This window comes from Littorina saxatilis, linkage group LG1, assembly GCF_037325665.1.
Source record: "Littorina saxatilis isolate snail1 linkage group LG1, US_GU_Lsax_2.0, whole genome shotgun sequence".
NCBI classification, from domain to species: Eukaryota; Metazoa; Mollusca; class Gastropoda; order Littorinimorpha; family Littorinidae; genus Littorina; species Littorina saxatilis.
The window spans coordinates 9,929,211-9,941,605 of NC_090245.1; the positions used below are offsets into that span (position 1 = coordinate 9,929,211).

The 12,395-nt window shown below is 41.4% G+C and overlaps 1 protein-coding gene across 1 annotated transcript in view; it reads right to left on the minus strand.

Annotated features, from left to right (window-relative positions):
* The window catches only part of LOC138961269 (guanine nucleotide-binding protein G(o) subunit alpha), a 48,752-nt gene continuing 36,357 nt past the window's right edge, over nucleotides 1–12,395 (minus strand). The window contains exons 7-8 of the mRNA XM_070332875.1: nucleotides 10,022–10,175; nucleotides 1–9,100 (exon numbers count right to left, since the gene is read on the minus strand). Coding sequence (XP_070188976.1) covers nucleotides 8,913–9,100; nucleotides 10,022–10,175 — 342 coding nt within the window. The 3' untranslated portion in view covers nucleotides 1–8,912. The remainder of the gene's footprint in view (nucleotides 9,101–10,021; nucleotides 10,176–12,395) is intronic.

The window sequence follows — 12,395 nt, forward strand, 5'->3', positions numbered from 1 at the left end:
TCAAAATTCTAAATGTTTTATTTCAGGTTGATCAAAGAAAGAAACAAAGACGAATAAGAGCGAGAGTGACAGAGAGACAAACGCATAGAAAGAGAGACTTTGTTGTTTTTCCTTTTTCGTAATGCTTGCAATGTTTCTGGGCCGAGTGAGATGGGAGAAAAAACAACAGCTACCAAGAAAATCCGGTCGAGATGTTTCCAAAACCAGTATGAGCAAAATACCGACTTGAAACTCTTAACCCAGAATCAGAAGGAAACCGATTCAGGCCGGGATGGAATAAACAAGAACGGTTTATAATACGTCGGTCGCTGACCTTTGACGTTTTGAAGCATAGACGCAAAACGTTTGGAATTTTGTGTTTCTTTTGAGTCTTGAAAATTTAGTTTGCCACACAAACAGATGCACTCGATCACAAGTTATTACACCCGACAGACAGATTTCGGATGAAACAGGACTGAGAAAGAACTGAAGAAAGAAAAAGAAAAAAATATACACCATGATTTGAGTTCCCATTCTTTCACCATCCAGCATCACATCAGCAGAATTGTGGCAACAAGCAATGGTTCTCTTACTTACTTACTACACTGCACGTGAAAAGAGAGAGAGAGAAAGAGAGAGAGCGAGAGAGAGAAAGAGAGAGAGCGAGAGAGAGTAAACCGCTGGAAAAACAGCAGCTCGAGTATACAAGGGAAGTAGGTGTAGAGAGTAGACATAGTAGTAGTGGACGCGTGATGTGTGTGTCAGACCTAATGATACAATGCCAGAGCAACTCACTTGCATTAGAAACACTTGTACAATGAAATCAAAAGTGAAAACGAAGTGGCGGCCACACTTGTACATAAAGCCGTGGAGTGACCACGAACAGAGAGAAAACAGTACAGTACATTACACACCACGTACACGGAGACGGCTCTCACAAAAGGGGAGGGGAGGGGGCTAACGTTGCCCCTCCCGCTCTCCCTCCCGGAGCCACTAAGAAAAGCACTTTTTTTGTACGGTTGCCAGTGGGTTTCAGTGCATGCATCAATGATCTGGTTCAATTTCCATCAACTTATTACCGTCAGTTTTTGTTTTCGAAGACTAACCGTAAGCATGCTACCAAATGTGTGGGTTTTTTTCTCTTGAGAATTGTACTGAAAAGTTGTAAACCCGTCTTTTTTTTCTTCTCCAAGTCGGCTTTGGTAACTTTCGATTTTGAAACAACTCCTTATCCAGTAAAAAAAAATGGTTTCTCTGTTGTCTTTCGGATATCTGATAAAGACGCGCGAAAGAGTAATAAAACAACCATGGTGTTAACATTGTTTACAAGAACGCATACGCCTTTTTGCAAAAGTTAAATAGAAACATTTGATGGGTTTTACCACCAGTTCTCCCATTTTTCCACAATGATACAGGTTACTGACGTAGTCGTGGAACAGTAGCAAAAACCGACTCGTAATCTGAAAGTTTACTGGGAACCACCAAATAGCCCCAAAGCAGCTGAATTTTCTCCAACCCATTTGTGGCCTATGAGCCGTACGAAGCAGTCCTCAGACTTGGCCTCACATTTCTTTCTTTCTCACTGATACTCATAAGTGATCTCGATTCTTTAGCTTAGGAACTGAAACTACTGACACAGCTGCAAGGTTTGCGCGTAAGAAGATTGCTGAGCAAAACTGGCAGATTAAATTAAAACAAGTCCAACCAACCAACCAACTAATAATAATTTTTAAAAAAAAGTCGTTGGCTTCAAACGTGTACCGGAAAGAAACAAAAACAACAACTGGACAACCATTTTTTCACAGAAAAAGAAACTCCTTGGAAAAAGAAACCACACTGAGAAGTTCGCATCATCCACACAGACGGTTATTCTGTACAAGTGAAATGGACAGATACAAGAGAATGCGAGAACAAACGCAGAAAATAATGATCATAACAAAAAAACACGAGCTTGTGTGTGTCTCTCGGACGTGAGAGACAAAGTGAACTGCAGTCATCCCGTGGACTTACTTGCTTACTTGCTTGCTTACATGCAGCAGAAAACTATGGACACATGTACATAATGTTAAACATACACACACACACTGCGCACAAAGCAAAACACAGCCAAAGATGAGGGGAGAAAGTGTCAATTGAACAATTCGCTACGATCGCTGAGGCGCCCATCTAGACATTGTCATGCGTGTGTCAGTGTGGCAAAACTGTCTTCACTTCATGGATATTGACTTCATGGATAATCAAAACACTTATGGGGCAAAACAAAAACCGACACACGATTGATATACATGTAATGTTCTCGCCTCCCTCACCGTACACGCAACATCTACAGAGACAGAGAGACCTATGGGGAAAGAAAGGTTGACGTCAGCACGCGTCATACTCCTCAGTCTTGCCTTCCTGACTCTCGTGATGACGTCATAAGGGGAAAACGCCGAACAGAATCCCGTGTAAAGTGGCAAGGATCGCCGCGCAGCGTGTTTTGTTTGCTTGTTTTGCTATCTCGTCATTAGGTGAAAAAAAAGCTGACATTATGTTCAACACATTCCCAGATCTGCTCCTTATTACCCCCCCCCCCCCCCCACCTTCTGAATGTCCCCCCCTCCCCCCCTATCCCTTTTCCTTTTTGGCTGTAATGGTTTTTGCTGTGGCGGGGGGTTGCCTGAAAACACATCGTTCTTGTTCGGCTTTACAGAACTGTCTTTGTGCGGCTATAACGCTCAAGTGTTTTGGTTTCCCAGCCAGCGCGCGAAGATCTGACTTCAACGTTTTTATTTTTTATTAAGGAGAGATACATAAATAAACCCGACCCATTTCAATGCTCTCCTGGAAAGCAGTTAACCCAGTTCTTAGAGAAACACGATCTTTGCTGAAATGCTCTATAAATTCAGTTTCACTACCAATGCCTGCAACCCCCTTCCAGAATTTTTTTTTTAAATTGTCATTACTTTCTCGCTGTCTCCCCCTCCTCCTGGCTGTGGTTGCGACTGGGCCAAGTCATGACACTTCCCGGATTTCAGTCTGTTCACACTACAGGAAAAGTGATGATGTCTCGCGTGGGGGGGGGGGGGGGGGGGGGATAATGCACGCTTTCCACCCAGACTCAAATCTGAAATGTAACATATTCCAAAGATACGAGGTGCGTATGGGAGGAAACTAGTAGAGAAGGGTGAAACACGATCCGCTGGAGGGTTCAACTCACAACGCTTCCACAGCTAAGTCTGTCAGAAAGAGGATAGCATCTTTCAAAAGATACATTCACGGATTTCAATTCCGTGTTTTTTTGTTTGTTAGCTTTTTTTTTATTTTTTATTTTTTTTAAATATACGATTTAGGCTTGTACTTCAAAAGTACGACCCATAACGCACGTGAATTCCATCGTCTCAATGTTTTGTATTGTCCTTGCGAACGAACGTTTCCCATTGAAGAGATAGGCTGACAAACAAACAAAAGACTGAGAAAGGTCAGGAAAGAACAGAAAAGGAGAGAACAGTATCACGCTTACACGCAGCACAGTGACCTACTTTCACTTCCTAAAGTTAGTCATTAAAAGCTCCAGTTCATGACAAGCGAAGGAATCAACGCTACATTGCTATTGCTGCAAACGGATTTGTCCCTTGCAACCTAAATGCTGATGACTATTATCCGAACCATACTACACCATAACCCGGTATATTATCGCTTGGGTCTGAGATAGAAGCCGATTTTCTTGCTTGTGGCTATTGCATGACAGACTCTAACTGCAGAGGGACAGACAAAAGCGTACACTACGCTCTTCCCAGTATGTGACCATAGCGAGGAAGTACAAAAGCCAGTTCTCTACGAATACACACATCCAGGTTTCTCTCAAATTGTCTCCCTTGCGGAGGAAAGCTGACAACAGGACAGGAAGAAAAGGGGATTCTGAATGGAAGTGGATGTCTGTCTCTCTCTTTTTGCAGGATGAAGGTTGAGGACGTTTTCAAGCGGACATAATAATCAGCCGTAATCAAAACGGATGACACTACGCAGAGCACGTACACATGTACAGTTCTTGCCAGACTCAAGCCAAGAAACACGCTCTCGCACACAGCTAAAAAAAAAAAAGAAGAAAAGCTGGCGTCACTATAGAAACGCATTGATGCAAGTGTGAATACATCCCTGCTTGGTCGTCGTACAAGCAGAAAGCACAAGAAAACATGTTTGAACGTGTGTACCACTATCGACGAGATAGGCATAGCATAAGACATCGATCGAAAAAAAAAAGTCAGAAACAACTCTACATGGTATACATACGTCAAAAAATCGTAAACAGACCACGTATTCACACACATCACATTTACATTTACAGCCGAAGTGTGAACAGGTCTCCTTCACTTACATGACACTTAGAATAATGTGAACAAATCACATCCACAAGGTAATAATTACAAGTTTGTCTTAAATATGAAAAACCAAAAAGTTCAAATCACGTTCACATGTATCCACATCAAAGATAGGCAAAACGAGGGCGAGTTGACGATCCAACACAGCTTCAATTTTTTGTTTTATATAAAAGTCCGTGAAATCAAAAACGAAATCATTCAGTGCAGACGACGCAGGGGATTCATGTTACTCATCTGATACAAGTGGGACAAAGTCAAGTTTTGCACGTGCGCACGTTCCACTCATTCGTCTCAAAAACAACACAGTAGCATCTCCAAACATTGTAGTGAAGAAGGTGGGGGGGGGGGGGGGGGTGTAAGTTGGGAGGGTGCATTGGAGGATAATGATGATGGTGGTGGTAGTAGTGATCTAACTTATATTATACATCAGTTCACTTATACCGCAGGGGTAGTCTTCACGAGAAAGTGTCCAACTGAGTAGGACACAAACAATGGTTCGCATTGGTTGTCATCTCAAACGAATCTCAATTTCAACCAAATCCGACTCAGCGCTGGTAGTTCCCACGCAGTTGGGCATCCTCTCGTGCACGCCACCCCAGGAGTTCCAGCTCTTTGTTCTTGGCCTAGTGGTCAGGGATCGAGGAGTGACCAGTCAATGGACATTTCATTTTCACAAACACATATTCTGGATGATGAGACAACTGGCATGAATAGCGATACGGACTACATGACACATAAGATTGTCAAAATTGAACGACCTCGTGATCAGACGTAGTGTGACTCGCTCAAGATCTTGCATTGCACTGCCCAGCAGGACTTCAGTGTAAACGCTCGCGTCGTGTGATCGCCTGTTTTTTAATTGTGCATTGCAGTGCTGCAAAACTAAACGTGAAAACAACAGATTATAATACATGAATCTGTTTTTTCTTTTGTGTGCATTGCACTACTGTAGAGAGTGTGACCACAAAATAGTGTGAAAAGCAATGGATGTACTTTGCGCATTGTTTTGCTGACAGCAAGACTGTTTAAACACAAATATCGTGTAAATCTGCATGAACCGGCTACCTGCCGTGCAATTAATCGTGCAAAATTTTCTTCGCACTAGTCTGCACGATCTAAAAGTTCGTTTTCCCCTGCACTGCCAGAGTGCAGTCAGCATTTGAGCTGCGCTAGATTTGGTCGGAACTGCACCGCAGTTCAATTATGCACAGCCATACTGTGAATTCCTTAGCGGATGTACATGTTCTCTGTGCCTCGCTAAAGACAGATTCTGAATGATCTCGCACTGCGGTCAAAGAAGCGCAATTTTAGAATCAACTCAATTCTCGACTACAGTCAAAGGTTATACAGTTGTTCTTAGATTACACTAAAACGTGCGGGGAGCACATATTAATTTGTCCTCCGTCGCGATATAACCTTCGTGGTTGAAAACGACGTTAAACACCAAATAAAGAAAGAAAGAAAGTATTTGTTCTGTTGTTAAATTCATGAGAAGTGCTCCTTTCAAGTAGTCATTGTGTTAAAGCCGCATACCTCCACTGCGTCATAACCTACGTCATAACCTACGTCATCGCAAAGCTGCACTTCAGTCATGATGACGTCGTGCACAAGCTCAATCTGCGCTTTCGCCCAGCGCAGCATATACAGCAAACATTGATTTACAAGCAGAAAGCCGTACTAAAGTAAGATTGCCGGCGACATCTAAGATTACGCCTGTCACGGCCTATTATTTTACCCATGCACCGCACACGTGAAAACCTATCAGTTTGTTGCACGTGAAACCTATGAAAAATCTAGCGTGCCACTAAAATACCAAGCCTTCTTAAACTTTGACCTTGATCGTTAATGACAAGCAACAACTGCGCTGTTGTGTACGAAGTAAAAAGAGGAATAAAAACAATTCTGAATGAGCGCGCAACTTATTGCACACACACGAAATAAGGAAGCGCGCGCACGAACAGGAATCGTGCGCACAAAAAGCGCTGTGAGCATTTAAAATTGAAAAAAATATTGAGCTCGAAAACAGAATAGAAACATGACCAGATTTTCTTAAAAAAATATTGCACACTCCCCGTTTGACGTAGTTCTGTAAAGACGGGAAAAGATAACCATTATGAACACAACCTACTAACCAAAAAATTAAGATGATTATGCTGGCGGAAAATAGATGAACGAAGAGAAACTGAAAATCTGAGAAACTGTTCACCCAAGCCCCCCCTCAGATCCGTACCTCTTTTTGTGTTATGCACGTCACGTTAACTCTGATCGTGTTTTAATTGTATGCTAAATACAAATCTCTCTCTATCACACACACACACACACGCACACGCACACACACACACACGCACACACACACACACACACACGACACACACACACACACACATCACAGACAGACACGCCCGCCACACATATAGTTCCATAAAACTATCCCTTGTCGAAATCAACAATGCTGAGCAGCAAAAGAAAAATTATGCGAGTCCAACCTTAGATCCTTTAAATCATGCTTAAAACTGTACTATCTTAGTGTTTAACCCTGCCAAGGAGACAGACACTTTGGCTGGTATTTTACTATTTCTGCCCATCGTCTTTTCTACTTTTCTTCGGCGCTACCCCCTTTCCCGTGTCACGTGAACATCCGAAGACACTTAAAAGTGTCATCCAGACTAACTTGACCAAGTAATGGGAATATAAAATGTGAAATAAAACACTAGTCACGTGAACACGAGGTATATGAACACAGAATATGAACACTTTCTCTCTCCTTCACAAAATAATCAGAAATCAACAAAATGAAGTTTCTCAGTCTCACAAAATGTAAATCAGAAATCGACAAAATTAAGTTTCTCTCACACAAATGATCGGAGATCAACAAAAATTATGACAAAATGATGAGATGAATGCTTTTCTGAACGAGAGCGAAAAACTGATTCACTGCAGCATCTAGTCACAAGTAAGACACCTCATGGTATTCAGGTATTCAGACAGGAAAACAACGCACCGCTGATGAGATGGGTGAAGGAAATAAGTTAAAACAAAATGGATTGGATGAACAAATAAATGAATGGACGACAGAACAAAACATTGAAATCAGCCTAGCGCACATTTGCCAGCCAAAAATGAAATCAAACTAATGCACATTTGCCAGCCAAAAATGAAATCAAACTAATGCACATTTGCTCAAGATGCAAACCTAAAAGTCAACAAATCAATAAATGCGACATGATTAAATTGTGAGCAGTTGCAACCAGGGAGGAAACCAGCGGCAGATGCCAAAAACAGAAACCAACGATTTTGTCCTCTCTCAACACACTTGCACACAAAAATACCGGGAACTTTGATTACCACCAGCGCACATTCGCATATTCACTTAAAACGAATATGGACAAAGGGTGTGTGAACGAAAGTGGGTGGGGGGTGGGGGTGGGTGGTATGTGATGCGGGGGTGTATTCGGTTTAGATCTATCTGCCTATTTCCTGTTTATAAGCTACTTGGGGAAAAACCGGCTGGGTTCTCACAATCAATGCGACCCCGTTGTTATTACAAAAGCAAAAGACAAGGTTTTTCTATTCAAACTTGTTCGCAAGTTATGCATGCGAACGTCTTTCGCCAGTGTAACTTTTTTTTTTTGTCTGAAGCTTTTTTTTAATCTTAAATTTTGTTTTTAATTCACAGACACACACACTCAAAAAAACTTTATTTTTTGTCCTTTAAAGTCAAAAAGAAAAATATTACCGCGATGATCGTGCTTTACCGACTAAGACTGACCGCGACTGAAAAGGGTGTCACCATCTCAACGTAGCTGATTTGACGTTATTTCTGCTTGAGTGTATTTAGGACTGATCATATGACCGTTTCTTCTGCTTGAGTGCAACTATAACTTATCTTTAGTTTCAAACGCGTTTGCAGCAGTATAGATCTACTTGACATACTGTGACGGTTTGGGCCGTAGAACAGTCATTTAGTCTTGAGTGGGGGAGTCGGTCACCTAAGCAAGATGGATTGGAGAACAATGAGAGGAGAGTTGCACTGTGTTGCACATTCATAATTATAACAAACAAACGAACAAACCAAAAAAAGTACAGTTGTTCACGGAAAACGTGATGTGAAAGTGGGAGTCTGTAGTCACATTTATATATAGAATCATGCACTTCGTGCTCGTAGTCTCTCACTTTGAACAAAACAAAAAAAAGACAAAAAGACATAACTAGTTCCCACGGTTTAGTTGTAGTGGTAGTAGTAGTCTCTGTAAGCCTGCTTCGCTTTCTCACACTCCCTTGCTTGCTTGCTTGCTTGGTAGACTGCTATTGATGCTCCTGATGTTGCGAGAGAAACGAGTGTGAAAGTCGTCTAAAAATAGCTCCCACACTTTTCTTGTTGTTGTTGTTTTGTTGTTGCTGATGACGACTCCGCGCGAGCTGGAGAACAGTCCCCATTTAAGTGTACGCGACATGACGCAATGTATAAGACATGACGTCACGTCCGTGACGTAAGCCAAAGCTGAATTGCACCCGGCACAGGCAGCACTGGAGTCTCAGTAGACACGACATGACAGATGCGCTATCGTGGCCTCAATACAGACCGCAGCCACGTAGGTTGTTTGCAATGATCACGTCGGTAACGGCATCAAACACAAACTGAATGTTATTAGTATCTGTTGCACATGTTTGATGGCAGTAGATTTCTTTTGATGAACTTTTATTCTTGGCTTCGAATTGTGCTTGGATGTAGGCGGCTGCTTCTTCGTACGTCTGCTTGCCTGAAAACACAAACACATTCACCAAAATCGTGAGAATTTTCAGGAATAAGCTTACCCATTCAAAACTGTACAGCTAGGTTAAAAGTATGCGACACCAACACATGCACAGCCTAGCAGGAACTTTCAAAGTTACTTTTAAACTGTTGGTGTGAGTTAATCACCGAGACAACCACACATGCTAAGCCTAGCAGGAACTTTCAGAGTGACTTTTCAACTGTTGGTGTGACTTGATCACTGATTCATGATTTCAAACCCTTTATGGGGTCATATCATGAAAAGACAAAATCCAAAAACAAAGAGACTGCCAATGTTCCAAAATTCAGAATAAAAAAACAAGAAAGGTTACCGTAAGTTGTTGGAACGTTTGTTATTGACAAAACAATACATTACAGTCACATAGTTAGTTAGTGATTGTAACGTATTGTTTTGTCCCTAACAAACGCTCCAACAACTTACCCTTCTTGTTTTTTGATTCATGAAAAGGCTGAAGTGGCAGAACTTTTAGGTCATTATTCAAATTGCGATTTCAGCGTGCAGATTCTTTGAACTCATAAATACCTCTAACGAAGCATCAGAAGTTTGGGGAGTGACGTCTTGGTTCCTTTACTAGGTGTTTATTTCTTTACACAATGATGGGTAGAAAAATGCAGGCGGGCGAGCGAGAGAGAGAGAGTGAGAGAGAGAGAGAGAGAGAGAGAGAGAGAGAGAGAGAGAGAGAGAGAGACAGAGACAGAGAGAGACAGACAGAAAGCGACAGCCAGAAACGAAAAGACAGACAGACAGAGAGACAAACACACATACAAACACACACACACATACAAACACACACACACATACAAACACACACACACACACACACACACACACACACACACACACACACACACACACACACACACACAGAGTGGCTGACAAACTGACCGGTGTATTCAGGAAAACAGACGGTGAGGGGCGACTTTTTGATCTTCTCTTCAAACAGATCCTTCTTGTTGAGGAACAGGATGATCGACGTGTCGGTGAACCACTTGTTGTTGCAGATGGAGTCAAACAGCTTCAAGCTCTCCTGCATACGGTTCTGTGCAACACAGAGAAAAGACAAAACATAATGTCAGATTTCAAATTCATGGGGTCCACCTTTATATATATATATATATAAAAAAAAAATATTTAAAAAAACCAGAACCTCTTTTTGTTGCAAATGGAGTCAAACAGCTTTCAGCTCTCCTGCATACGGTTCTGAGAAAAGACAAAACATAATGTCAGTTTTTAAATTTATGGGATCCACTTTATAAAGGGTATAGGCCTACCAGAACCAATTTTTGTCGCAAATGGAGTCAAACAGCTTTCAGCTCTCCTGCGTTCGGTTCTGTACAACACAGAGAAAAGAGAAAACATAAGATCAGTTTTCTAATTTATGGTGTTCACATTTTAAAATGTTACACCGGAAACACCTGTTGCAAATGGAGTCGAACACTACAGTGTCTACATTTCTCCTGCAAACGGTTCTGCACAACACAGAGAGAAAGACAAACCATAATTAATGTCAGTCTTCATATTCAGGGGGTTCACATTTTTAAAGCCACAGCAGTAACCTGCAATGTGGTTTCCCTCCGAAGACAGGGCACCCCCAGGCACAGGACACTTAAGCTCTTCTGCATAATAACAATCCAAAAACAAAGTGACTGCCAACGTTCCTAGTTTCAGAATCAAGTAAGTTATTGTTTGTCTGTGCACTTAAAAGACCGTTGGGTCGATATATTTGTGAACTTTTTGTTTTGTTTTGTCAAATTAAACGTTCCAACAACTTACCTTTCTTGTTTATGATTTTATGATTTATGATTTAGCTAAGTTTTGTCTACTTATTGTTTGTCTGTGCACTTAAAAGACCGTTAGGTCGAAATATCTGTGAATGTATTGTTTTGTCAATAACAAACGTTCCAACAACCTACCTTTCCTGTTTTTTGATTCTGATTTTTGGAACGTTGGCAGTCTCTTTGCTTTTGGATTTACCTTTCTTGTTTAAAAAAAAAAATTCTTCTGCATAAGGTTCTAAAGAACGGGGTTCACATTGTAAAAGGTACACCGGTAACCTGCGGGTTTGATTTCTCTCCGATAACATTCAGCAAATGTGTATATGCGTCGAAAATGCGTATTCACTGATCTTGTCTTGTTCTGCCGTTTTGGTTTGTTTTATTCTACTAATGTTACATATCGTTCCCAGGACACAACGCCAACCTTTTCTTTGTCGTGATTTACAGCTGATTTAAGTTATAGAGGCATTCTCGAATAAGCAGACCTGCCAGACAAGCAGAGAAAGAGACCCAATCGTGGCTGTCACAGATAGTCTATGGACCATTTCGAAGCTGGGTTGGGAGAGGAGAGGAAGAGATAGCAGACTCTCTGTTTCAGCGCTCCGCGTGACGATTTTCTAAATGGTCGCTAGGCTACAGAGACAGGTTGTTACTCCAAGCTGCTTCGCTGAGTTAAAAAAATGCACTTGTACTCTTGTGCGACGATTAGCGTACGCGAAAATAGCAAGTTTATTTCCCGGCTCGTCTAGACATTTTGGTGTGCAATTTCACTCTGCGGTTTTAACACGTCTTCAACAAATGTCACACATAGAACCCTACTCTTGTACTGTTTAGCAATGACAATAAGACGAAAGTCGATGAAGGTTTTTCATACATATTATTAATTGCCAAGTTTTTTTGTCTATAAGTGTAGACTTGCTAAAGTCCAACCAACTCTCAACATGTAGACATAATAGACAAACAAGTAGGCCTACATCAGATTACAATGAGTTATGACAAATACATTCATAAGTGGGCTGCGTACAAAGATCTGATGCAGGAGTAACTGCAAACGCTTTCCTGCTTTTGTATACCTAAAACCACTTTATTTTCTGCCATTGTATACATAATGTGTTTTTGTTAATGTCACCATGTTCTGAATTGCCTTTCCCATACTGTGAACCTACCAATACATGCATGTAACCTTTTCTGAATAAAACAAGAAATTCCTCCGAGGTAGAAAAAACACCCCCGTTGGTCAAAGGGAAATAACCATTCTCACTGCCACCAACTGAGAAGGTTATTTCCCTTTGACCATTAATATCTCCCTCTATAAGTCCTTGTATCATCTTAATCCACCAATAACTCCCTAACCGTGTGTTTGACTGGTCCCAAGTTTGGGAAGGACCGTCTCAGGAATGTATAGAACCTGTTCACCAAGTTTGGTGACGATCGGTCCGTTCATTCTTGAGATCTATATGCGAACACAAACAAACAAACACATG